This window comes from Oncorhynchus tshawytscha, linkage group LG08 (assembly GCF_018296145.1).
Source record: "Oncorhynchus tshawytscha isolate Ot180627B linkage group LG08, Otsh_v2.0, whole genome shotgun sequence".
Taxonomy (NCBI): domain Eukaryota; kingdom Metazoa; phylum Chordata; class Actinopteri; order Salmoniformes; family Salmonidae; genus Oncorhynchus; species Oncorhynchus tshawytscha.
The window spans coordinates 61,481,110-61,508,863 of NC_056436.1; the positions used below are offsets into that span (position 1 = coordinate 61,481,110).

At 43.0% G+C, this 27,754-nt stretch overlaps 2 protein-coding genes across 4 annotated transcripts; both read right to left on the reverse strand.

Moving 5' to 3' along the window:
• Window positions 1-2,192: 2,192 nt before the first annotated feature.
• Window positions 2,193-5,625, reverse strand: LOC112256175 (transcription cofactor vestigial-like protein 2). 2 transcript variants are annotated; one of them, XM_024429217.2, is made up of 5 exons: window positions 5,500-5,625; window positions 5,338-5,402; window positions 4,058-4,269; window positions 3,509-3,904; window positions 2,193-3,240 (listed from the first exon to the last, which is right to left on the reverse strand). In XM_024429217.2, exons 3-5 carry the CDS (start codon window positions 4,248-4,250, stop codon window positions 3,203-3,205), a joined length of 627 nt encoding a protein of 208 aa, XP_024284985.1. In that variant the 5' UTR covers window positions 4,251-4,269; window positions 5,338-5,402; window positions 5,500-5,625; the 3' UTR covers window positions 2,193-3,202. The 2 variants fall into 2 exon arrangements, with proteins under 2 accessions (XP_024284985.1, XP_024284984.1); XM_024429216.2 differs by having other exon boundaries at window positions 5,338-5,622.
• Window positions 5,626-6,630: 1,005 nt separating this feature from the next.
• Window positions 6,631-22,570, reverse strand: LOC112255683 (adhesion G-protein coupled receptor G4-like). 2 transcript variants are annotated; one of them, XM_042325730.1, is made up of 29 exons: window positions 22,420-22,570; window positions 20,855-20,937; window positions 20,016-20,642; window positions 19,613-19,710; window positions 19,445-19,503; window positions 19,063-19,117; window positions 18,873-18,941; window positions 18,748-18,788; window positions 18,471-18,619; window positions 16,364-16,804; window positions 16,132-16,239; window positions 15,864-15,955; window positions 15,690-15,757; window positions 15,546-15,582; window positions 15,266-15,291; window positions 14,165-14,307; window positions 13,719-13,848; window positions 12,747-12,853; window positions 12,347-12,551; window positions 12,029-12,194; window positions 10,495-10,644; window positions 9,865-9,984; window positions 9,619-9,771; window positions 9,391-9,512; window positions 8,749-9,017; window positions 8,333-8,438; window positions 7,938-8,224; window positions 7,624-7,725; window positions 6,631-7,505 (listed from the first exon to the last, which is right to left on the reverse strand). In XM_042325730.1, exons 2-29 carry the CDS (start codon window positions 20,928-20,930, stop codon window positions 7,345-7,347), a joined length of 4,167 nt encoding a protein of 1,388 aa, XP_042181664.1. In that variant the 5' UTR covers window positions 20,931-20,937; window positions 22,420-22,570; the 3' UTR covers window positions 6,631-7,344. The 2 variants fall into 2 exon arrangements, with proteins under 2 accessions (XP_042181664.1, XP_042181665.1); XM_042325731.1 differs by lacking the exon at window positions 18,873-18,941.
• Window positions 22,571-27,754: the final 5,184 nt, after the last annotated feature.

The window sequence follows — 27,754 nt, forward strand, 5'->3', positions numbered from 1 at the left end:
ACAATGAAAATAAACACATGGAATCATGTAGTAACCAAATAAAGAGTTTAATCAAAATACATTTTATATTCTTCAAAGTAGCACCCCTTTTCCTTGATGACAGCTTTGCACACTTGGCATTCTCTCAACCAGCTTCACCTGGAATGCTTTTCCAACAGTCTTGAAGAAGGTCCCAAATATGCTGCTTTTCCTTCACTCTGCAGTCCAACTCATCCCAACTCACAAGGTAGGTGCTGGATGTCAGGAAGCTTGGCCCCAGTGAAATAGTGAACCATACGCACTACCCTCTGTAGCGCCTTAGAGTTAGATGCCGAGCAGTTGCCATACCAGGCGGTGATGCAACCAGTCAGGATGCTCTCGATGGTGCATCTGTCACGTTCTGACCTTTATTTCCTTTGTTTTGTCATTATTTAGTATGGTCAGGGCGTGAGTTGGGTGGGCAGTCTATGTCTGTTTTTCTATGTTTTGGGGTATTTCTATGTTTCGGCCTAGTATGGTTCTCAATCAGAGGCAGGTGTCATTAGTTGTCTCTGATTGAGAATCATACTTAGGTAGCCTGGGTTTCACTGTGTGTTTGTGGGTGATTGTTCCTGTCTCTGTCTTTGCACCAGATAGGACTGTTTAGGTTTACATGTTTATTGTTTTGTAGTGTTCATGTGTACATTTACGTATTAAAAGAACCATGGACACTTACCACGCCGCATATTGGTCCTCTGATCCTTTTCGCCTCTCCTCTTCAGATGAAGAGGAGGACAGCCGTGACAGAATCACCCACCAACCAAGGACCAAGCGGCGTGGTAAAAGACAGCGACGACAGCAGCAGCAGCAGCAACAACAGCGGCCAGCATCACAGGACTCCTGGACATGGGAGGAGATACTGAACGGAGAGGGACCCTGGGCACAGGCTGGGGAATATCGCCGCCCCAAAGCAGAGCTGGAGGCAGCGAAAGCTGAGCGGCGGCGATATGAGGAGGCAGCACGGCAGTGCGACAGGTACGAGAGGCAGCCCCAAAAATGTTTTTTGGGGGGGGGCAGACGAGGTGTGGTACTAAGCCAGGTAGCAGACCTGAGCTCACTCCTCGTGCTTATTATAAGCAGCGCATTACTGGTCAGGCACCGTGTTATGCGGTTAAGCGCACAGTGTCGCCAGTACGTGCCCATAGCCCGGTGCGCTAAAGGGCAGCCCCCCGAAAGTGCCATGCGAGTGTGGGCATCGAGCCAGGGCGTATGGTGCCTGCTCAGCGGGTCTGGTCGCCGGTACGCAGTTTTGGTCCAGGGTATCCTGCGCCGGCTCTGCGTGCTGTGTCTCCGGGGCGCTGGGAGGGTGCAGTGCGTCCTCTGCCTGCGCTCCGCTCGTGCCGGGCAAATGTGGGAGTGGAGCCTAAGGGAGAGGTGCGTGTAGTAAGCACTAGATCTCCCGTGCTTACCCACAGCCCGGTTCAACCTGTGCCTGCACTCTGGAGGGTCCGGGCTAGAGTAGTTGTCCAGCCTGGGGAAGTGGTGCCAAGGTTGCGCACCAGAGCTCCAGTGCTCCCCCACAGCCAAGTCCTTGAGGTGCCTCCTCCTAACACCAAGCCTCCTGAAGGTCTCTCCAGCCTGGTGGTTCCTGTGGCAGCCCCATGCACCAGGCTGTCTCTCTGTCTCCTCCCTGCAGGTGGTCCTGTCTGTCCGGCGCTGCTGCCGGAGTCTCCCGCCTGTCCGGCGCTGCTGCCGGAGTCTCCCGCCTGTCCGGCGCTGCTGCCGGAGTCTCCCGCCTGTCCGGCGCTGCTGCCGGAGTCTCCCGCCTGTCCGGCGCTGCTGCCGGAGTCTGCCTCACCTGCCCGTCCTCTTCCTATGCTACTGCCTCACCTGTCTGCTCTCTTCCTATGCTACTGCCTCACCTGCCCGTTCTCTTCCTATGCTACTGCCTCACCTGCCCGTCCTCTTCCTATGCTACTGCCTCACCTGTCTGCTCTCTTCCTATGCTACTGCCTCACCTGCCCGTCCTCTTCCTATGCTAATACTGAAACACAATGCAACACCCCACTAGCTGTCGTTCCTCTCTTTTTTAGTATCATTGGATAAAGAATTTGACAGTTATGTTTGACACCTTTTAGCAAAGTACCGTTCAAAACATTTACAGGGCGGAAGATGCTTTGTCATGGCCACTTTGTTCTAACCAACATTTTAACAAAAATGCTCTGCCCAGTTCGGAGGGGAAAAAATATTTTATTTGTATTACTGAATATAATCCACCATGCATCAATAAAATATCCACACATGAAAAATGAATGAAAAAACAAAATAACATTTTAATAGTCTAATATTCATTTCAAGTGACATTTTGTACATTTGGCACCCCTTCCCTCTTCACGTTTTCAGCCATATGGTGGCAGTATGGTCAAACTTGTTCTAAATGGCTCGAGGTCTGTTCCTGTGAGAGTAATGTACACTTTCCAGGCAAAAGATATTTAATCTAATCCAGATCAATCCAGATGTCCAGATGTTTTTGCACTTCATTAAGATGTAACAGATACATTTTTTAATGTTTAATCCAGTCTTACAACTCAATTATTACAGTTAAAGAGGTTTGTGTCTATGCCTACAGTGCAATGTAGATTGCTGCTGAGCATACAAAGTAGACAATCTCTGAATAACCTATTTCATAAACCTCTCCATAAACCCCTTTCATTTTCATGACAATCATAAGGATATCAATTGCATTTCATTCATTTGCTATGAGCTAAACCTTATTAGCTGGTTCCACATCACAAATGAAGATCACATTTTTTAAAAACTCCTTCCGAAGTCCACACATTGAAGGAAGCAACAGCTTTTCATAAACACCCGTATTTCAATAAATGTTTGAAATTGTTAAATTGTTTAAAAAAATGTATTTTTTATTTTTTTACGTAGGAAATTGATGTATCTAATGTAAACTTTCTCCACAGTCGAAACAGGCTATTTTTGATTTTTGATGTGACACTGACACCCCACCCCCCGACTCCTTGAATTATAATCCGGTTTGCAAACAGGTTAGTCAGAAAGTGTTTTGTTTCTGAGAGGCCGTTCCAGCTGTTGCATTTCAGGGAACTGATATCCTTCTGAGAGTGGCTGTGGAGGAGGCTGGTTTGGCAGGAAATTGTCTGATTACCAGAGGAGGGAGCACAGCATGAATGTGTTGCAGACTCTTCTCTCTCTTCCCTGCGCAGTGACACTTCATTTAATACCAATACAGGTCCTTTTTCTCCAGAACTATTCCTGAAAGAGGGAGGAATAGGTGATGAATAACTCAAAACAGACCTTTTGAAAACCAACCAAACAATCAAATGATATGAAGTTGAGAAAAAGTACTGAAGCACAGGTACTGTGTAACCTCCCTAATCTTCACAACACCAATTCATTTTGGATGGTAGATTTATCTGACCGTGATCTAGGCTACAGTTCACTATCTAATCTGTGTAAGAGAGAAGTCTTCCTTTTCCTACACATGAATAGTGATAAGGGATCTGTGTTGAGGCAGCCATACCTGAGTCAGGGTTCATGGGTTCTCTGAAGACCGGGTGACCCGTCCAGCTTGAGAAAAGCTCTGGTTTGGAGCCTGAGACCATGTCTGCAGCCACCTCTGACCGGTCACTGTGGAGGAGATTGAGCAGGGAGTTGGTGTAATGCTGTCCAGTGACCCCCAGGCCCTCAGGGGACATGGCATGGGGATAGGCCATGGCGGGAAGGCCCAGACCACCATGTTGCCTGGAGGCAAAGGCCCAGGGGCTGGGGCTCTCGTCTGGGGAGTCGAGGGCGAGGGGGTGGCTGGAGCTGGACTCCTTGGTGTTGCTCAGCTGAAGGGAACCAGAGACAGGGGCAAAGTGGCCTTCAGACCAGGACGGGGTTGAGACACCCCACCGACAAGACGTTAAGTCAGACTCTGAAACAGATTGAGAAAAAGTATCTAGAATTTTATTTCATTGTGTACATTTCACATGTCAGTGAACACCTGTTTTCTTGTTTGGTGCACACAGCATCAGGATGATAAACTTCATTGCACAGTATGAGATATTGTGCAATATTGTCTGCTCACCAGATTTGACAGCTTTGCGGCTCTTTTTGCCCTTCCCGCTGGGGGCCTTGTTCTTGCCGGCCTTGCCGAGGGCACGGGTGAAGTGTTGGTCCACCATGCTACCAATGTCACCCTGGAAGTAGGTGAAGATGACTCTATCGGACTGCACCTCTGTCTTTACAACTTCCTGGGGGCTACCTGAACGAACTGCCATCGCTGACTCAACTCAGATCCTGGTGGAACATAGTAGAGTACAGTGGAGGCTGCTGAGGGGAGGATGGCTCATAATAATGGCCGCAAGGAGCATATTGAATGGCATCAAATACATGGAAACCATTTGTTTGATGTGTTTGATACCATTCCGCTCCAGCCTTTACCAACGAGCCCGTCCTACCCAATTAAGGTGTCACCAGCCTCCTGTGTTAGAGTACAATAGTTGAAAGGTAGAGAACATTGATATTGTGAATAGCAAATCCATCTGTAGGCTAGGCTACTCATACAGCATGTGATTGTTTCATTCATTGGAATTATGCTGTTTGTAAGTCTATCATTTAGGATATGGATTTAATTTGCTTTGCTTTATCTTGGCCAGGGCGCAGTTGTAAATGAGAACTTGTTCTCAACCAGCTTGCTTACCTGGTTAAATAGGGGTGAAATGAAAATAAAAACAATTTAAAAAATATTATAACTCTCTCAGTTTGGATTGGATTTCCTGACTTGGATGGATACCGTAGCATCCAAGGGGAATTAACAAATCATCTCGCCATGAAGTAGTCAAATAGTTATTTTTTATTTTGTTTTAATTTTTTTTTAATGAAAGTATCCTGGTGAGCTTATTTGATTCACCGACAGTTTAAAAATCCCCATCAACTGTGTATGTATGACTGTAATAGAATGGGCAGGATAAGCTTTCCAAAACGTGACTGAAATGACATCTTTTAATTAGCAGATATCTGTTATTTAAAAACAATGTCTGCTTGTCAGTACACACATTATAGGTACAAAGTAAATCAATGCTCATTGCTGTCCACATGTTACAAGCTACATACCTTTTATCACAACTTTGTGATAGACAGATTTTTATCTTTGATTCAGTCAAATTGTATCAACAACCACATAAAATTGAATGAAAAAGTTCCCAAGTGACATAAATGAGAGAATAATAGATCATTCACCATAAACGGTTATGATGAATTATAATAATCAGACATGTATCTGCAAATATTGTTAAAACCATATATTACATTGACAGTATTCTTAGATTATATCAGAAGAAAGGAATACATGACATGTACTCTTACCTGAGCAGGTGAGCTCCTCTGACCAAGGACCAAGTTCCTGGTTGGATTGATTGAAGGAACCTTTGCTGTTGTTGATTACATGCAATTGCCAAAAATGAGTCAAAATATCATTCCTTTGACAACAGCACTGGCATTCTTCAAATGCTGCTGATATAATACAACCTTTGAAGATCGTCGTGCTCTTTCAAGTTTCCAGATTGACGGAGTAAACATTAAACTCTCCGCTTATTGGAATCAGTCAACCCGCCTCCCTTCAACACATCCAGCGCTCCAGCTGCCTGCTGCGCAGTAGACGTCGGGAGGGAGGGTGTGACGCGCTATAAACTCGGTATGATGAGAATGTAACTCAACAAGTTCCTCCACACACTTGCAGCACCTTTCAAAAACATTCCTTAGTGAACTGCACTGCCAAAAACGTCTGTTCACTTTTAAAGAAGAGTTTATGGGAACACACATTCTATATGGGAAGGGTTTGTCAGTTAGAACGTGTGGAAATATCTGCAGTTTGATGCTGGAAGGGTTCAAATAAACAATAGCATGGTTATAGAATGGCTATTGCTTTGTGATATTTACATGATCTTACTTTCTGTGCACTGTGCAAGTAATAATCCTCATGTCAATCTAAGACAAGCATTGTATGCTCAGCATAGATGTTTTCCGATGGGCAGAATGCAGACAGCTGACCATTTTCAGACAGTAAGGTAATTGCAATAATGCAATAAATAAACATTTGATATTAGACTTGAAATTCTAATTTGAAACAGCTCTCTTTAGAAAAGGAGATGCTATTCCATATTCATACAGAGAACTACAATGAAAGTCCCAGTCACCAATGAAGATGTGATGCAGACATCTTTTCACTAGTCAACACAAGGACACATACAGCTGAAACAACATGAGATGTTATGCTGTCATATGCTTGACACAGATCCTCCTTGTCAGGCGTCTTTCCATTGAAATGTCCCCACGTTTACATTCGCCACCTTTTGAATGGACCACATAAGCCTTATCTTTCTGTCAAAATGCACGTGTGGGAAGAGTGCTATTCATAAGGTGTATTTTAGATGGAGAAATGGAGAAAAGACTGAAAATAAAAGATTCTCCGCTATGCTAAACAAACCACATTCATCAACCTTCAAGTCTTTCGGAGACGGCGGTAAACATGACGTGTTTCATTAAATGTTATGGATTGTTTCCTGTTGAAATGGTGAGAGACGGCCCAATGGAATGCCTGCATTACGAGGCTTTGAAAATATAGGTTTCTGTGAAGTCAAGAAAGGTTTTGAAGTGTCGTTGACTCTTTACACTGCAAGGTTTTCATTCCTCTTCTTTATTTGCAAAAGTTTTTAATTTAACATCATGAAAAGATAAACAGAAACACATTATGGAGAAGAGAAATGCAATTTACCAGATAGAATGCACAAGGTACCAACATATTGATAATTTACTACAACAATAGTCCACTTACAATACACATCATTCATAGAGTTTGTGTCCTTTAATGCACAGAACAGGCTAACACTTAAACCTAGATTATGTTTATCTCCTGAGGAAGTTGAGACTGCACTGCAGAGAGACATACGACAGTGCAATTCAGAATGGACTGAACTGAGGTGTCTGCTATGATGTCCTGAGCTCAAGCTTTTCCCATTGTTTCAGATGAAGGATGTTATAGCACATGTTGTGTAAAGTTCAGTGTCCCTGTCCTGTGAGCCATGCTAGGCCCCCTGGTGGAGCTAGGCTCGGCCCCCTGGTGGAGCAAGGCTAGACCCCCTGGTGGAGCTAGGCTAGGCCCCCTGGTGGAGCTAGGCTAGGCCCCCTGGTAGAGCTAGGCTCCCTGGTGGAGCAAGGCTAGGCCCCCTAGTGGAGCTAGGCTAGGCCCCCTGGTGGAGCTAGGCTAGGCCCCATGGTGGAGCTAGGCTCCCTGGTGGAGCTAGGCTAGGCCCCCTGGTGGAGCTAGGCTCCCTGGTGGAGCTAGACTAGGCCCTGTGGTGGAGCTACAGTAGACTAGGCCCCCTGTTGGTAGGGTGTGCCAGAGCTACAGCTAGCTGTAGTGGAGTCATCAGAGATCTTCCTAGAGGAGGTGTTGACAGACTTGACAGATGGAGAGCGGTGCACCAGCTGGTTCTGCTTGGTCTTGCTGCCCATCGTCATGGAGTGGCTCCAATCTAAACCCGGGTCAAAGGTAAAAATGAAGCAACTTCAGGAACACTCTCTATGAACCATATTTACATTTACATTTGAGTCATTTAGCAGACAAACTGCTTGGAGGTCCATCGACTGTACCTGAGTAGTCATTGAGCCTGAATCGGCCACAGCACAGATGGATCCTCCACTGCTTCCTCACATTCTCTTTCATCAGGCAGTGGAAGACAAAGATAAAGAACCCTGAAACATAGACAGAGAGGAGATAATGGGGCTTCTCTCTTTCTATCTCTGTCTCCGCCTGCCTGCTTACTTGCCTCTCTCTCTCTCTCTCTCTCTCTCTCTCTCTCTCTCTCTCTCTCTCTCTCTCTCTCTCTCTCTCTCTCTCTCTCTCTCTCCCATACCTTCTTGTACAATAGACATTATATTATATTATATTATATTGGTCCCCTTACCTTGCAGACTGTTGAGGACTGAGAAGAGGTAGAGCATAGGGACCCTGGCTGGTCCCCAGGTAAAGAAGGCTATTGGCCAGGTGAGACCCAATAGGAAGGTGAGACTGGCCACTGCTCTCAAATCATGCATGGCACAGCGCTTGTTTCCTGTTGCTGCAGGCTTATTGGTCTGCATGTGGCGGATTTGGACCAGAACCACAATGAACACGACCACATTAAAAAGCAGGACCAGCAGCACGAACGACACGACCGTGACGTAGAAGAAAACATTACTCTGCATCCAACAGCTGAGAAAGGGAGAGATGATTAATAACATGGATGTGATGAACTGCCACACACCCCTATCAATAACCTGTATCAGTAACACTGGTCAACTGGCCGTGCAGCACACTCACAATGGCTCAGAGCCCTGTAGAGAGTCAAGGGAGGCCTCAGATAGAACATTGCCATAGGCATCCTTCTCTACGGCTAGGACCATGCTGACAATCACCAGAGGAATGCCTGTGTGGAGACAGAGATCTTTACCTCTTCATTCTATTCCCTCATCAAACATGGTCAGCTAATCCGTTAGATCAGGGCCTGTGTACACGTTTCAAACACTGACTACAATACAAAACGTCGAAAAGGAAAGTAAATCACTGTCATTTACCTTGAATTGATTGATCTTTTTTTTTTATCGACTCAAGGCTCTCAATACATATTAGAATGTTATTCCGAGACAAGCAAATAAAAAAAGATAAATGTAGTCATACAATTCTTGCTCTAAAATATTTTAATACAAGTGTCCTTATTTTGCTTCAGACTGCCTTACCCCAGCCGAGGGCACAGAACTTGTGGATGTAGAGGGGGACATAGACGTTGAAGACCTTGACCAGAGCGAAGTACATGTGGATGGCCTCCAGGCCCATCCAGGTGAATGAGGCTAACAGGAAGTAGTGCAGCGTGACTGCCGTGCTGATGCAGAGACCGTAGCTGCCGAAGGAGGACAGCCAGGAGTCCAGCAGGAAGACTAGGTTCAGGCCCAGCAGAGCCACAGAAAGGTTGATGAGGATCTTAGATGGGTAGTCGCTACGTAGCTTCCTGTGACGGAGTGGAAGAGGAAGAGTGAGTGAGAGAGAGTGAGAGAGAGAGAGAGAGAGAGAGAGAGAGAGAGAGAGAGAGAGAGAGAGAGAGAGAGAGAGAGAGAGAGAGAGAGAGAGAGAGAGAGAAAAAAAACATATTGGGAGATCAATGGACAGAGGGTGAGAATGAGAAGAATAGTGTGAGTGGCAGATGAAGCACAGGAGGAAATAAGCCAATGACACAGAGAGAAAGGAGGAGAGGTGGAGAATGTGATGTGAAAGGCTACAGAAAAGTAGAGAACATAGTGTGTAGTAATATCACCAAATAGTCTGCCCTGTCTGTCCCATCCATGAATCTGCCTCCTTGACTATCTGTCCAGATGCTGACTTACTCAAAGACCACGTAGGTGAGCAGGCTGATGCCCAGGAAGATGGAGGACACACCACAGCCCAGGTAAGAGATGACCGTCAGGATCTCCTGGTCAGCCTCACCGATAGGAGTCCTGGACACATCCTGTAGGACACCACAGATGCCAAAGGTCAATAGGAGCCTCATATCAGTCCAGATGCAGTGCACTAATGTCTTTTGTTTCCCTCAGTCGATGACAAAAGTGACTCACCAGGAGCACGCCGAAATGGGTCAGGTGGTAGCATTGGCAGGTGGTCTGATAAGCGGAGATACTTAGAAGTGTCTCACAGCCGTTGCTGTCCCATCCACCGCTCCCATTGTTCTTCTGGAAGTCCCAGTACACACACTCCACCTTGTCGTTTTTCTGTTGGGGAAGCAAAGGGTGCAGCTAGTCAGGCTCTAAAGCAGAAACATCACTATGTTCAGTGGTAAGATGAAGCTATTTTTCATTCCTCACCTCTTTAGGCTTGAGGTGACGAAGTGTCACCACCACGGGATCCCTGAGGTTGCTGACATTGCTGTTGTTGACACTGGCAGACACCACATAACTATTCAGCGTCCAGTTGGTTGCTGGGTCCTGTGAATGATCATAAAACTTTTAACACTGAACTACTGTACGTTTGCTGTAAGCTTCCCTTCGAAATAAGTAAACCATCCTTCCATAGCTTCCTGCAGTCAAGTGACCACATCGCCCTCTAGTGGCCTCATGGGTGGAACGTTATTAATATTGTTCATCATTTCCTAAATTACTTTTAAAAACTTGCTGTTTCTATGTCAAACGTTTAAAAATATATATATTTCAGTTTTCTGTGATATATATTAAGTGTAATATTGGGATGCAAAAAAATTTAATACATTGCATCTCTATATCTGACATGGTACAGGTGTCTTCTTTTTTTAAGCCATAACCTTGTGTGTGAGGTGTATACTTTTGTTTCGGAGTAGATTTGTTTAAGACTACCAAGAAACACTCTGTGTGACCATGATTTAGCCCACTGAGGTAAAAGGTTATTAATGAATAATTAACCAAAAATCATGATGCACCTCATACGTTGTTAACGACATCAAGTCATTCTTAACCAGGTACCTTGAAAAGCTCTTGTATGCCATAGAAGTGGAACTGAACTCTCTTTTTTTTGTTTCCCTGGGGGAAGAAGTTGTGAAGGGACTGCGGAAGGGAGATGGATGCGACTGTGCCATCACAAGGCCGACTCAAGAACGTCTGGTTGACATAGGTCTATAAAAGAAAGTGGTGTACAAATAATCAAAACGCATGTACAATGATTTATTCAAGTGGACATATATAACTACATTTCATCATGGAACTAAAGGTCATTGCACCACAATGAAAACAATGGACACATGTTGGAATAAACAATGTTCTTGTTTCTGTAAATCGTCATATTTTCATTACTATTTGCTGTTTTAGCACAGTTGAAATTAATGCTACAGATGTAGGATCTTAATTTGATCACCCTGTTGCAGGAGAGCTTTTCTGCAGAAAAGCAGTGCAGTGCAGGAAATGTCAAACTTGGAATGTCCACATAATAATTCACATTTGCTGTTATGCAGGATTATTTATCTTTTCCTTTTTCCATATAACATCTACATGTGTCATATAACATCTACATGTGTCATATAACATCTACATGTGTCATATAACATCTACATGTGTCATATAACATCTACATGTGTCATATAACATCTACATGTGTCATATAACATCTACATGTGTCATATAACATCTACATGTGTCATATAACATCTACATGTGTCATATAACATCTACATGTGTCATATAACATCTACATGTGTCATATAACATCTACATGTGTCATATAACATCTAATGTGTCATATAACATCTACATGTGTCATATAACATCTACATGTGTCATATAACATCTACATGTGTCATATAACATCTACATGTGTCATATAACATCTACATGTGTCATATAACATCTACATGTGTCATATAACATCTACACGTGTCATATAACATCTACACGTGTCATATAACATCTACACGTGTCATATAACATCTACATGTGTCATATAACATCTACATGTGTCATATAACATCTACATGTGTCATATAACATCTACATGTGTCATATAACATCTACATGTGTCATATAACATCTACACGTGTCATATAACATCTACATGTGTCATATAACATCTACATGTGTCATATAACATCTACATGTGTCATATAACATCTACATGTGTCATATAACATCTACATGTGTCATATAACATCTACATGTGTCATATAACATCTACATGTGTCATATAACATCTACATGTGTCATATAACATCTACATGTGTCATATAACATCTAATGTGTCACATATTTCTCTGTTCCCTTAAGGACATGTCCTCATTTAAATGGAATAAAAACAGTCCAGTTAATTATGTCATTTATTTTTAGTAGGAAGTGCTCAGTATATCACAGGGAGCAATAAAGAACGGGACATTTATATGGACATATTGACAGGACAGGAAATTGGCTGCGCTGCTGGACCATGGACACTGTATCTCTGAGTTGTGATACTCACTGCTAGTCAAATCCAGAAAGTGCTTGACCAGACAATAGGATCATGTTACAATTTTACCTCTGGAACAAGGCCAGTCGAAAACGAGGAGACACCAAACGTGAGGCCCTGGAACTGCTCTGGATCTACGTTGATCATGGAGAGGGCCAGGGAAGGGACGGTCACATTTAGTGACTCCTCGTGGAAATCCATCTGGTCCCCAATGCTGTCTGTGATACCCAGAATTCTGTTGGGAACATGATGGAAAATGTCAGTGACAAATTTGTCATTAAGAACAGCAGAGGAGGAGGAAAATATACAGGTGACATCAGAAAATGAGGAAAAATTACACGAAATCTTGCAACCATATTCCCTCTCCCCATTGCCCCTTCCCCTTACTCGTTGGCGACCGCTGACAGGTCAGAATTGGACACCAGGATGTCAGCGACGATGTTGACAATATCTCTGCCGAGCTGAGGGGTCACCGTGCTGACCCACAGAACCTCATCCAGCTTCTGGACCACGGTGGCCAGCTGGGAGTCACTCAGGTCCCCCTCGTCACCCAGGAGGTTCTTAATCATGTCCATCACATCTGCTGAGTTGTCTGGGAGGAAAATACACAAAGTCCAATGTTATGTAGCACACTGTACTGTGGAATATTTCAATATAATACTCCTGAAAAACACAGGGGAAGAGGCTAGGGAAGAACATGCATGCCATAGCTACAGTACAACATAACAAATGACTGTTATTTCACCAAAACCTAGTGACTGGTATTTAGACTGCACAAGGCACTTACTTGCTGTGACGGTGACTTTATCCAGATCAGAGATGGTGATTACCGGCTTGCATGCCTTCAGGTTTGGCTTAGCCCATTGGGCTTTCTCAGTCACTCCATCTAACTCACTAAAGGGAAGAAGGGGGCCAGGAGAAAAAAGAGATGAAGGTGAAATGAGCAGAAGACGAGAGGACCAGTCTTGTCTTGTTCTGATCTGTTGTCAATAAACAATTTGTTACTATTTTGCATAATTGCACACCTCTTTTTACGATGATTAAAAAAATATTTTGTGTGTTGACGTTTCAGGGAGAAGGGTGGACTACGGAGACATCATGGGAAACGTAAGTCAAAGGGCTTTCTTTCAATTATAGGTGATTATCCTTTTCTTTCCCTTCAATGTTTACTTCCTGCAGACAACCTTCCCCTGGTAGGCTAAATAAACATTGGCATAATGTATCACTGCTAGCATAATACACGCTAGGACAATGTTTCACTCTGACACCAGAGGCGTTCCGTCCACCCAATTCAATTGAAGGAAATGGATTCTTGCTCGCACTGAGAGATCCACCAGTGTCATCTCTGTGACTGAGTGATTGTGTGCACATAGGTAAGAGCGTGTGTGACAGGGTTGCACTGTGTCTAGAAGACATTTGAAGGATCTCTTCGCTGAGCCATCTCTATGGCAACGGGTGATTTTACCCATAGAAATATGATCTTGCCCTTTGACCGTAGTCATAGCTCTGGTATTGAACAGGTTAAAAGACATATTCTGAATCCTCAGAAAGACGTATAGCGCTAAGATGATTCAGCAAGAAACTGTTTGAATAAAGATAACAAGATCTACCATACCATGGAATATAATGCACATCATTTTACTTCACAGTATCTACTATATAAACCACCATTTATGGTACTCCCACCATCATCACTACAGCCATGAGATTTTCCGACCCCAATTTTAACAAGCATTATTGCAAATAGCTGTGCCTTCACCATTTCCTGGAAGCCCTTGATCCAAGGTTCTTCTCACAGATCATAGTTATTGTCACCTGGACCTCTGTGATTGGCCATTTATACACGCCCCAGAAACTCTCATGGGTGTCCTTAGGACAGCTCCCAGGATCTGGAGAGGGGAAAATAGGTTAATAAGTCAGGCACGTTCCGTCCTCCTTTCTCTTTTTCCTCCTTTCCTCCTTTCCTCCTTTCTTTCTCTCTCTCTTTCTCTCTCTCTCTCGTTCTCTCTCTCTCTCTCTCTCTCGTTCTCTCTCTCTCTCTCTCTTTCTTTCTTTCTTTCTTTCTTCCATGCCTCCCTCTTGGAAGTATGATCTGAGAAAGTATGATTGGTGACAGTAGTTGGGTGGACACCATTCATTCACTCTAAAATAGATCAGAAAATCGAATACAGATGGAAGAAAGGTCAAAGGTCAGCCATACTGTACCTATATGTGAAACGTGGACATCTCTGCGGTCAACCTGGATCTCTTCATCAACATGGTTTCCAGACAGAAGGTCAGTGATGAGTGTTTGAGTGGTCGTGACATTACGTGCATCAGCATCCTCAACCTGGAAGGTACATCTAAACCTACAGATAAAATGTGGGATGAAAACCCAAAACCAACCTGGTGACCAACCTGGGGCAGCAGGTAGCCTAGTGGTTAGAGCGTTGGGCCAGTAACTGAAATGTTGCTGGATTGAATCCTGAGCTGACAAGATAAACATCTGTTGTTCAGCCTCTGAACAAGGCAGTTAGCCCACTGTTCCCTGGTAGACTGTCATTGTAAATAAGAATTTGTTCTTAACTGACTTGCCTAGTTAAATAAAAGGTACATTTAAAAAAATAGATTCAGTAAAAAAAATGGTTACTGAGATGTCAACAGCATACTAAAACAAGTTGGGGAAAAACAAAACACAACATGTTAGTATCAATATCTATCAAGTCTACATAACAAAATGGCAACAGTTTTTTGACTTTTTTAAAGAATCTCTTACCTCTTTTATCATCTCTTACCTTTTTTATAATCTCTTTCCATTCTTTATCATCTTTTACCTTTTTTATCATCTCTTTCCATTCTTATATCTCTTACCTTTTTTATCATCTCTTTCCATTCTTATCATCTCTTACCTTTTTTATCATCTCTTTCCATTCTTATCATCTCTTACCTTTTTTATCATCTCTTTCCATTTTTATCATCTCTTTCCATTCTTATCATCTCTTACCTTTTTTATCATCTCATACCTTTTTTATCATCTCTTTCCATTCTTATCATCTCTTACCTTTTTTATCATCTCTTTCCATTTTTATCATCTCTTTCCATTCTTATCATCTCTTACCTTTTTTATCATCTTTTTCCATTCTTATCATCTCTTACCTTTTTTATAATCTCTTTCCATTCTTATCATCTCTTACCTTTTTTATCATCTCTTTCCATTCTTTATCATCTTTTACCTTTTTTATAATCTCTTTCCATTCTTATATCTCTTAACTTTTTTATCATCTCTTTCCATTCTTATCATCTCTTACCTTTTTTATCATCTCTTACCTTGTCTCATGTCTCAGCTCAGCAGTCTAACAGAGAAGACACCACAATGAAATATGCACTATACATCTTACTTAACCAAAAACAATTAATGACTAGTGGGCAATAAATTGTTTACTCATATTGAAAGCCATAAACTTACAGTGTGGTAATAAAGATTATGCTCATTAATTTTCGCAATAGTATAACTGGTTCCTTACTGCTGCGATTATGATTAAATGTAGTTACACCCTAAATCAATTTCCAATGTTGATACAGTCATTTGTTTTTAAAACAGCCTCACCATCTCCAGTTCTTGAATCTTTTTATGATCATTGACTCTACAACAAAAACACAAGGAACAAGCCCCCGTTAAAAGGCACACCGCAGGGTCTTATTTTTCTTATGCTACACAGCAGGTCATAATGCAGTTAATGCCAGGACTTACTTATAAGTCGAGTTTAAAATATTGATGTTTAATACGTTCATCTTGACTTTCCCAAGGTTTCTCTGAACCTGTAACCCAGACCAAAAGACACTGTGTCGACCGTTAGGCTGAAGAGAATGTTGTTGTACGTTTATCATCCTCCAGTGCCGATGCTGTTGTTGTTGTGTTTCTTACCCACTTCTGAATGGTCTCCCCTGGGTCGTTGCCAGTTACAGTCGTTGTCATATTCAGTTTCATATTAACTCTGTAGAAGGTGGATGCAATGCCTAATAACAGCATAACAGTGGAAATTATTGTACATTTGAACAGCCTTCATCTCTCAACCTAGGTCTTACACCTATGGAAAATAAACTTATTTTAGAGCCACTGATATTTTTCTATGAAAATGAAGCTTATTTGTAGCGTTAGCAGACAGGTAATCAAATGTGTCATATTGGCTGACCAGGTTTTGTTGAGTTGAAGTCTAAAGATTCTCTGGTTGTAGACAGGCCAGTGGGATTTGCAGGCACTCCAATGGATGGTTGGTGTGTCTCTGAAGGAGAGCCAGGGTCTACAGACAAGAAAGGAACCAGCTTCTTTAGAATAGATTGGTGAAAATGGAATGGAAGCCAATTTCAGGTCCTCCTTAGTGCATAGCAGTCCAGCATTTCTATTTTATGAAAGAACTGTGTCACCTGATGCAGTAGTGCTGGTTGGTGAGCAGGTAGTAGTTCTGGTTGTTGAGCCAGTAGTAGTTCTGGTTGGTGAGCCAGTAGTAGTTCTGGTTGGTGAGCCAGCAGTGGTGCTGGTTGGTGAGCCAGCAGTGGTGCTGGTTGGTGAGCCAGCAGTGGTTCTGGTTGGTAAGCCAGCAGTGGTGCTGGTTGGTGAGCCAGCAGTGGTTCTGGTTGGTGAGCCAGCAGTGGTGCTGGTTGGTGAGCCAGCAGTGGTGCTGGTTGGTGAGCCAGCAGTGGTGCTGGTTGGTGAGCCAGCAGTGGTGCTGGATGGTGAGCCAGCAGTGGTGCTGGTTGGTGAGCCAGCAGTGGTTCTGGTTGGTAAGCCAGCAATGGTGCTGGTTGGTGAGCCAGCAGTGGTGTTGGTGTCAGTGGGAGGAGAAGCTGTTGCGTTGGGGAAAGCCCCTGTGAGGAATGAGCAAGATATTACACAACAGTGTGCATAACAGCGTGCAAAAATATGAATGTGCAATCCATTTGAATCCATGTGCATGTGTGGGCATGCTATTTGTAGGTGTATATGTGAATATGTACAGTACCAGTAAAAGGTTTGGACACACCTACTCATTCAAGGGTTTTTCTTTATTTTTACTATTTTCTACATTGTAGAATACCAGTGAATACATCAAAACTATGACATAACACATATGGAATCATGTAGTAACCAAAAAAGTGTTAAACAAATCAAAATATATGCTATATTTGAGATTTTTCAAAGTAGCCACCCAGTTAATTTGTGGAATTTCTTTCCTTATTAATGAGCCAATCAGTTGTGTTGTTACAAGTTAGGGGTGGTTTACAGAAGATAGCCCTATTTGGTAGAAGACCAAGTCCATATTATGGCAAGAACAGCTCAAATAAGCAAAGAGAAATGACAGTCCATCGTTACTTTAAGACATGAAGGTCAGTCAATATGGAACATTTCAAGAACTTTGAAAGTTTCTTCAAGTGCAGTTGCAAAAACCATCAAGCGCTATGATGAAACTGGCTCTCATAAGGACCGCCACAGGAAAGGAAGACCCAGAGTTACCTCTGCTGCAGAGGATACGTTCATTAGAGTTACCAGCCTCAGAAATTCCAGCCCAAAGAAATACTTCAGAGAGTTCAAGTAACAGGCACATCTCAGCATCAACGGTTCAGAGGAGACTGCTTGAATCAGGCATTCATGGTTGAATTGCTGCAAATAAACCACTACTAAAGGACACCAATAAGCAGAAGAGACTTGCTTGGGCCAAGAGGCATGAACAATGGACATTAGACCGGTGGAAATCTGTCTTTTGGACTGATGAGTCCAAATTTGAGATTTTTGGTTCCAACTGCCATGTCTTTGTGAGACGCAGAGAAGGTGAACGGATGATCTCCGCATGTGTGGTTCCCACCGTGAATCATGGAGGAGGAGGTGTGATGGAGCAGGGCTGCTTTGCTGGGGACACTGTCTGTGATTTATTTAGAACAAGTCACACTTAACCTGCATATGGCTATCACAGCATTCTGAAGCGATACGACATCCCATCTGGTTTGCGCTTAGTGGGACTATAATTTTTTTTTCAACAGGACAATGACCCAACACACCTTCAGGCTGTGTAGGGGCTATTTGACCAAGACGGAGAGTCATGGTGTGCTGTATCAGATGACCTGGCCTCCACAATCACCCGACCTCAACTCAATTGAGACGGTTTGAGATGAGTTGGACTGCAGAGTGAAGGGAAAGCTGCCAACAATTGCTCAGCATATGTGGGAACTGCTTCAAGACTGTTGGAAAAGCATTCCAGGTGAAGCTGGTTGAGAGAATGCCAAGAGTGTGCAAAGCTGTCATCAAGGCAAAGGGTGGCTACTTTGAAGAATCTCAAATCTCAAATATATTTTCAACACTTTATTGGTTACTACATGATTCCATGTGTGTTTTTCATAGTTTTGATGTCTTCACTATTATTATGTATGCATAAAATATAAAATAGTAAAAATAAAGAAAAACTCTTGAACAGCTAGGTGTGTCCAAACTTTTGACTGTTACTGTGTGTGTATGTGTGTGTGTGTGTGTGTGTGTGTGTGTGTGTGTGTGTGTACCCACCTATGGGGCGTACACTGAGGCTGCTGGGGTCTGCAATAAGGGTGACTTGGCCAGAGGTGAAGGCTAGACTCAGCTTTCCAAAGATATCATTCTGGGCCGCTCCAACATCAGTCTCAGGACTAACACTCACATAGACCAAACAGCTGACACTATGGAGAGAGACACTACAGTGAAGCAACACAACATCAGACTAGAAACTATAATGTCCATTATGCATCCTCATGCTGGCATATTATTGACATTCCTGAGGAAGATGACTTATGCATTCTCCTCATACCACTTGTTAGAAGTTGAGTTGAACTCCATTTTTCTTGATTCCTGGAAACAAACACATATTTATGATTTTAGTTCTAACTTGTAAGGTCTCTTAATTACAATTCTCCCACTTGTTCATGAGTTTACCTTTCCCCTCGTCTGCGACCTGACAAAAGGGTTTACGATGAAAGCCTGTCTGCCAGTTTCCTGCCTGTCCTGTTGAATAACAACGTTATCTGGAGCCCTTCAGTGCTGTCCCTATCAGCACGGTGCTTCTCTGAGGATATTGCAATCCTCGTTATGGAAAATCAAATTGAGGCACTGGACAGTGACGTACCTGAGCTTTCTCTGTGTTTCGCACACTAGGATTATAGCCCACTTGACAGATCTGGCTGTGTGGGAACACAGATAACACTAGAGATTAGGCTAAGGGGCATGTGTCCACACAGTGTTAATTTCAATGTTCTAGGTTGCTTCAACACACACATACACACATCATCATATTCACACAAGATGTTGAAAGTCTAGACAGTTTTGTTCTTTATGTTGGTATCTCATATAGATATGGCTTCGCTATATTATACGCACATACAAGCACCCACAAACATACACGCACACTTGCACACACGTACGCACATATAAAAACACCCTCCCCATTCAAGCAATGCTGTACATTATATTCCAATGGACAATTCCGTTCAATTGACACATGAAACTACCTTGGAGATGACACAAAGATGTCACGCACAGAAATGTTCCCAGGAAATATGGTCCCCAGCTGATGGAAAATGACAAAAGAGACAAATAGGGTTCATATTCAACTGGGATTGAATATCATGGCACCTTTATGTAATGGAAAAAGTAATCCTTTATCACATTCTTCTTACCCATTTGCGTATGATGTCCTCTGGGGAATTGACAGGCTTGTCAAGAGGGTGCCGTTGTGCTATGACGGCCTTCATTTTAATTTTGAACATTGACCATGCTAAGAAAGGTGACCGATACAATCCAACCGGAGAAGACAGGGCATTAACCAGATATTCCATTATAGAAATCACATACAGATGTTCCCTCACATTACCTACAGATGTTCCCTCACACATTATATCAAGAGGATGAAATCTCCCTACTTACTCAAAGAATACATATTTTGTCACAATCATTTTTTCCACTTCACTGTACATTTGTTCAGTGGGGCCCTTTGAATAGAATAGAATGGTGCCCAGGGCTGACTTTCTCAATAGGACTCAAAATAGAATACAGTAGAAGACAATAAGTATGGAAGCTAACCACACTGGAGGCTAGTGTCATCTTCAGGTAGGCAGCTCTGGTAGTCCCAGTCACGGGTGTCCCAGCTCACCACGTTCCCATCGGCACAGCTATGGGCCCTCACCTCCTCAGCCGTCTGCTCCCGCCCCCACATCCTGAACAGGCTTATGTCCCCCAGGAAGTTCTTCCCATCCTCAAACTCCATCACCCCATCTACTATGTTATGGGACACCCCCAGGGTCAGGGTGCCATTGTGGGCCAGTTGCCGGGACAGGCTGGCGTTAACGTGGGCGTCCAGGCGACTGCTCCCATTGATGTAGAGTCTGAGCCTCTTGGAGTTGCTGGACCAGGTGAGGCAGATGTTTTGCCAGTGTTCCAGGGGCAGGTCTTCTGGTACCGACCACTCCTGCCCAAACAGCCATGCCACCAGGAGCCCTCCCCGGCCTGCAAGCCCCAGCTCTACCTGCCTGTTGCCAGGCGCCTTGTACACAAAGCCGGTCCACTCAGGCGTTGCAATCTTCCGGCACAGGTGCACACACACACTGAGCTCTTCCAGGAGGGGCATTACACACTCCTTACCCAGCTGCCACATACATGGACGGCCCAAGAACACTGCCTTCTTACCCCACAGGCTGGGGCTCTGGGAGCCTGGCACAAACACAGAACCAACGTCACACACTGACATTGGACATTTTGGGGACAATTGGACAAAACCTCCTCTAGTGGAGTTCAGTCTTCAGCCATAATGCATTCTATTGACACTACTTTTACACTAGCGTTTATACAATTGCTTCATAATCACTTCATTAAATATTTGTATATGACCAATACAATTTGATTTGATTTATTTATGGCCATACCGGAATATGGAAGACAGGTGGTTGCCAGTACCCACAAACACACGGTTATGAAACAGGGCCTCCTGGCAGAATCCATCACCAGTCTAAAACAAAAGATGAATATCTCTCCATGTAAATATCATGTCAGAAAATGGGGAACAATGAAGTCTATCTGCAAACAGAACCGTTATCAGACAACAGTACAATATGCAGTACCAGTCAAAAGTTTGGACACACCTACTCATTCAAGGGTTTTTCTTTATTTTACTATTTTCTACATTGTAGAATAATTGTGAATACATCAAAACTATTAAATGGAATCATGTAGTAACCAAAAAAGTGTTAAACACATCAAAATATATTTTATATTTTATATTCTTCAATGTAGCCACCCTTTGCCTTGATGACAGCTTTGCACACTCTTGGCGTTCTCTCAACCAGCTTCACCTGGAACGCTTTTCCAACAGTCTTGAAGGAGTTCCCACATATGCTGAGCACTTGTCGGCTGCTTTTCCTTCACTCTATGGTCCAACTCATCCCAAACCATCTCAATTGGGTTGAGGTTGGGTGATTGTGGTGGCCAGGTCATCTGATGCAGCACTCCATCACTCCACTTCTTGGTCAAATAGCCCTTTCGTCCTCCATGCTTCACGGTGGGAACCACAAATGCAGAGATCATCCATTCACCTACTCTGTGTCTCTCAAAGACATGGCGGTTGGAACCAAAATCTGAAAGTTGGACTCATCAGACCAAAAGATAGATTTCCACCGGTCTAATGTCCATTGGTCATTTTTCTTGGCCCAAGCAAGACTCTTCTTCTTATTGGTGTCCTTTAATAGTGGTTTCTTTGCAGCAATTTGACCATGAAGGCCTGATTCACACGGTCTCCTCTGAACAGTTGATGTTGAGATGTGTCTGTTACTTGAACTCTGTGAAGCATTTATTTCGGCTGCAATCTGAGGTGCAGTTAACTTTAATTAACGTATCCTCTGCAGCAGAGGTAACTCTGGGTCTTCCTTTCCTGTGGTGGTCCTCATGAGAACCAGTTCCATCATAGCACTTGATGTTTTTTGCGACTGCACTTGAAGAAACTTTCAAACTTCTTGAAATTTTCCAGATTGACTGACCTTCATGTCTTTATTCATTTTTTTATTAACCCCTCCACCACCCCCCCTCTTCGGAGGACAAATATCTTGTATTTTTTTAACATATTTTTTGCAACATATATATTGCTTATTTGAGATGTTCTTGCCATACTATGGATTTTACCAAATAGGGCTATCTTCTGTATACCACCCTTACCTTGTGATTGGTTCAAATGAATTAAGAATGAAAGAAATTCCACAAATGTACTTTTAACGAGGCACACCTGTTAATTGAAATGCATACCAGGTGACTATCTTTTTTGGTTACTACATGATTCCTTTTGTGTTATTTCACAGTTTTGATGTCTTTACTATTAATCTACAATGTAGAAAAATGGTAAATGGTAAAAATGGTTTTAAAAAATGAAGAAAAACCCTGGAATGAGTAGGTGTGTCCAAACTTGACTGGTACTGTACATGTAAACAAAACTATGACTTACCTGTGTCATCCCCCAGTCCAAAAAGCAATGTCCTTCGCCAGATAAAACAAGCAAATTAGAATTGAATAAACTGTCTCTTACATGTCTATAACACCAAATGGAAGGTTAAGAGAAAAGGTTGACCTCCTGGGATAATAGTCTTTGTTGAATGAGGGAGACTACAATGTCTTCCTCTTTAAGAAGACCTCCACGCCCTCTCCTTTTGTATCCTGGCTTACTTATTAATCAGACACAGAGCAATAAACAGAACTAAGGCAACAGAGGACAGATTGACCATGATATCTACAACTTTAGTTCATCAAATATGGAAATAGGTATATACAAATTCTATTTAGAATTCTACTAAATGTATGTGAAAGGCTTTGGGTGAATGGTTTTGGATGATTTACTTGGTCCTGTCACTATATTCTGACTATAACACATGTTCCTGTTGATTGGTATGGAGCTAACAGACAGACATGTCCAGAGAATCCGTAAGTGTTGGGAAACTGACTGATGCCTTGACATCTTACACAATGTGTGTTTCTAATCCTGGGTGCTGATTGGTTAAAACCGCATTCCAGACGGTGTCTATTCCACAAGTTACCACCTGCTAAACCTATGACCTTAAAATGCCTATTTACTCTGTTCCATCTGACTGCGCAATCCACTGTCTCATCAACTCAGCCAGGCAATTTATATACTAGATCTACATTGTAAAAAGCCTCTAGACATTATCTACCATTTCTTTTAGATTAGCATTTGGTTGTCAACAGCGGAGATTTGTAATAACCTTGCTCTCTGTATCGCTGAAATTTGCAGCATTGCTTCAGTATTGAAATTTGATCTCTGCTAGCATGTCGTGGTACACACCTTCCACGTCCATCATTATTCTCCATAGAACGCAAAGCCTCTTGTTGATCATCCCTTATGTAATGTACAGAACGTCTGCGTTTATCCCTTACTTGTCTAGTCACTTTGCCCTACTATAACTAAATACAGTGCCTTCGGAAAGTATTCAGACCCCTTGACTTTTTCCACATTTTGTTACGTTACAGCCAAACAAATCTTCAGCAATCTACACACACAAAATCAGTTTTTTAGAAATGTTTGCAAATGTATTAAAAATACCTTATTTCAACAAGTTTTCAGTCCCTTTGCTATGAGACTCAAAATCAAAGTCAGGTGCATCCTGTTTCCATTTTTTCTTTATTTAACTAGGCAAGTCAGTTAAGAACAAATTCTTATTTTCAATGACAGTGGGTTAACTGTCTGTTCAGGGGCAGAACGGCAGATTTGTACCTTGTCAGCTCGGGGGTTTGAACTTCCAACCTTCCGGTTACTAGTCCAATGCTCTAACCACTAGGCTACCCTGCCGCCCCGTTTGGCCATTGATCATCCTTGAGATGTTTCTACAACTTGACTGGAGTCCACCTGTGGTAAATTCAATTGATTGGACATGATTTGGAATGGCCCACACCTGTCTATATAAGGTCCCACAGTTGACAGTGCAGGTCAGAGCAAAAACTAAACCATGAGGTCGAAGGAACTGTCCGTAGAGCTTCGAGATAGGATTGTGTCGAGGCACAGATTTGGGGAAGGGTACCAAAATATTTCTGCAGCATTGGAGGTCCCCTCGAACACAGAGGCCTCCATCATTCTTAAATGGAAGAAGTTTACTAGAGCTGGCTGCCCGGCCAAACTGAGTCTTTGGGGGAGAAGGACCTTGGTTAGGGAGGTGACCAAGAACCCGGTGGTCACTGTGACCGAGCTCCAGAGGTTCTCTGTGGAGATGGGAGAACCTTCCAGACAGACAACCATCTCAGCAGCACTCCACCAATCCGGCCTTTATGGTAGAGTGGCCAGACGGAAGCCACTCCTCAGTAAAAGGCACATGACAGCCTGCTAAGTGTTTACCAAAAGGCACCTAAAGGACTCTCAGACCATAAGAACAAGATTCTCTGGTCTGATGAAACCGGAATGCCAAGCCTTACATGTGGAGGAAACCTGGCACCATCCCTACGGTGAAGCATGGTGGTGGCAGAATCATGCTGTAGGGATGTTTTTCAGCGGCAGGGACTGGGAGACTAGTCAATATCGAGGCATGGGTGAACGGAGCAAAGTACAGAGAGATCCTTGATGGAAACCTGCTCCAAAGCTCTCAGGACCTCAGACTGGGGAAAAGGTTCACCTTCCAACAGGACAACAACCCTAAGCATACAGCCAAGACAACACAGGAGTCAAATTTTATTTGTCACATGCTGTCACGTTTGTTGAATGGAGGAGACCAAGGTGCAGCGTGATGTGAATACATTCTTCTTATTTAATGAAACGAAGAACACTTAAACTTACACAACAAATGTGATGCTATATATGATAAATGCAGACACAGGCAACTAACACAGACAATAACCCACAGAGAACCTAAGTAATATGGCTGCCTAAATATGGTTCACAATCAGAGACAACAATAAACAGCTGCCTAATTGAGAACCAATCTAGGCAACCATAGACATACATAACACCTAGACTAGTAAACACCCCCATACATACATACAAAACCCCTAGACAAGACAAAAACACATAAATCACCCATGTCACACCCTGACCTAACCAAAATAATAAAGAAAACAAAGAATACTAAGGTCAGGGCGTGACACATGTGCCGAATACAACAGGTGAAATGCTTACTTACAAGCCCTTGACCAACAATGCAGTTTTAAGGAAAATACATAAAAAATAAGAAATAAAGTAACAAATAATTAAAGTGCAGCAGTATAAAGCAATAGTGAGGCTATATACAAGGGATATCGGTACACAGTCAATGTTCGGTGGCACCGGTTAGTCGACGTAATTGAGCTAATATATAGGTTGAAGTCGGAAGTTTACATACACTTAGGTTGCAGTCATTAAAACTCGTTTTTCAACCACTCCACAATATTTTTGTTAACAAACTATTGTTTTGGCAAGTTGTTTAGGACATCTACTTTGTGTATGACACAAGTCATTTTTCCAACAATTGTTTACAGGCAGATTATTTCACTTACAATTCACTGTATCACAATTCCAGTGGGTCAGAAGTTGACTGTGCCTTTAAACAGCTTGGAAAATTCCAGAAAATTATGTCATGGCTTTAGAAGCTTCTGATAGGCCAATTGACATAATTTGAGTCAATTGGAGGTGTACCTGTGGATGTATTTCAAGGCCTACCTTCAAACTCAGTGCCTCTTAGCTTGACATCCTGGGAAAGTCAAAAGAAATCAGCCAAGATCTCAGAAAAATATGGGAGACCTCCACAAGTCTGGTTCATCCTTGGGAGCAATTTCCAAACAGCTGAAGGTACCACGTTCATCTGTACAAACAATAGTACGCAAGTATAAACACCCTGGGACCACGCAGCTGTCATACCTCTCCTAGAGATGAACTTACTTTGGTGTGAAAAGTGCAAATCAATCCCAGAACAACAGCAAAGGACCTTGTGAAGATGCTAGAGGAAACTATATCTATATCCACAGTAAAACGAGTCCTATATCGACATAACCTGAAAGGCCGCTCAGTAAGGAAGAAGCCACTGCTCCAAAACCGCCATAAAAAAGCCAGACTGCGGTTTGCAACTGCACATGGAGACAAAGATCATACTTTTTGGAGAAATGTCCTCTGGTCTGATGAAACAAAACTAGAACTGTTTGGCCATAATGACCATCATTATGTTTGGAGGAAAAAGGGGGAGGCTTGCAAGCCGAAGAACACCATTTCAACCGTGAAGCACGGGGGTGGCAGCATCATATTGTGGGGGTGCTTTGCTGCAGGAGGGACTTGGCACTTCACAAAATAGATGGCATCATGAGGGAGGAGAATTATGTGGATATATTGAAGCAGCATCTCAAGACATCAGTCAGGAAGTCAGTCAGTCAGGAAGTTAAAGCTTGACCCCAAGCATACTTCCAAAGTTGAGGCAAAATGAAATAAATAAAAGCTGAAATAAATCATTCTCTCTACTATTATTCTGACATTTCACGTTCTTAAAATAAAGTGGTGATCCTAACTGATCTAAGACATGGAATGTTTACTTGGATTAAATGCCTGGAATTGTGAAAAACTGAGTTTAAATGTATTTGGCTAAGGTGTATGTAAACTTCCGATTTCAACTGTACATGTGGGTAGAATTATTAAAGTCACTTATGCATAGATAATAACAGAGAGTAGCAGCAGCGTAAAAGGGGGGGGCAATGCAAATAGTCTGGGTAGTCATTTGACTAGATGTTCAGGAGTCTTATGGCTTTGGGGTAGAAGCTGTTTAGAAGCCTCTTGTACCTAGACTTGGAGCTCTGGTACCGCTTGCCGTGTGGTAGCAGAGAGATCAGTCTATGACTACGGTGGCTGGAGTCTTTGACCATTTTTAGGGCCTTCCTCTGACACCGCCTGGTATAGAGGTCCCATATGGCAGGAAGCTTGGCCCCAGTGATGTACTCTGTAGTGCCTTTAGGTCGGAGGCCGAGCAGTTGCCATACCAGGCAGTGCCGCGACCAGTCAGGATGCTCACGATGGGACCCATAAGGTTTGAGTGAGAACACACTGGGAATAAGCATACAGGGAATTTAGCATGATTATTGTTGTTCTTTTTAATACTGGCTCTTCTTCTTCTTTGGTGTTTATGGTAGTGTGCAAACCAACGTTAAGGTGCATTAATGCCACCTACCTGGCATAAGTGTGATAGAGACTGGACTTAGTGTAACGGATGTGAAACGGCTAGCTTAGTTAGCGGTGCGCGCTAAATAGCGTTTCAATCGGTGACGTCACTTGCTCTGAGACCTTGAAGTAGTAGTTCCCCCTTGCTCTGCAAGGGCCGCGGCTTTGTGGAGCGATGGGTAACGATGCTCGTGGGTGACTGTTGTTGAAGTGTGCAGAGGGTCCCTGGTTCCCGCCCCGCGTATGGGCGAGGGACGGTCTAAAGTAATACTGTTACATTAGGATATAACCGAAATTCTGAAATCAAATCAATATTGGCTTCAATGTAATTCATTATGAATTCACCTGTCATTGACAGAAAGTTTGTGACATTTTTGTCAAACACAAGTTGAAACCCCTAGAGCAGGGTATTCAACACTTTCCTGTCTTCCACATTTAGCAGCCAAGACTGCAGGACCACGGAGGGTCTGTCTATGGAGGCCAGTGTTTCTGCATCTCTGCTGTGTTATGTTGTGGGGCATTTCACCGTAGAGTTATGCCAATGAATGGTTTGTGTGTGTTGTGTTTCTCCACAGGCATCTTGTCTGCTGGCACTGTCTGAGTTCAGCTATAATGAGAAACAGTTTCTGCACTTTAATGGCAGTTATGTGGCCTGTCCTGTCTGTGG

Excerpts from the sequence above, each read along its gene's own strand:
- LOC112255683 (XM_042325730.1), bottom strand. The coding sequence starts at position 20,930 with ATGGATTCTGCCAGGAGGCCCTGTTTCATAACCGTGTGTTTGTGGGTA. Across the intron at positions 15,292-15,545 it reads AGATTCAAGAACTGGAGATG|ACTGCTGAGCTGAGACATGA; the intron begins GTGAGGCTGTTT and ends CTTCTCTGTTAG. Across the intron at positions 8,225-8,332 it reads CTACAGGGCTCTGAGCCATT|CTGTTGGATGCAGAGTAATG; the intron begins GTGAGTGTGCTG and ends TCCCTTTCTCAG.
- LOC112256175 (XM_024429217.2), bottom strand. The coding sequence starts at position 4,250 with ATGGCAGTTCGTTCAGGTAGCCCCCAGGAAGTTGTAAAGACAGAGGTG. Across the intron at positions 3,905-4,057 it reads CCGCAAAGCTGTCAAATCTG|AGTCTGACTTAACGTCTTGT; the intron begins GTGAGCAGACAA and ends AATCTGTTTCAG. Across the intron at positions 3,241-3,508 it reads ACCCATGAACCCTGACTCAG|GAATAGTTCTGGAGAAAAAG; the intron begins GTATGGCTGCCT and ends TCCCTCTTTCAG.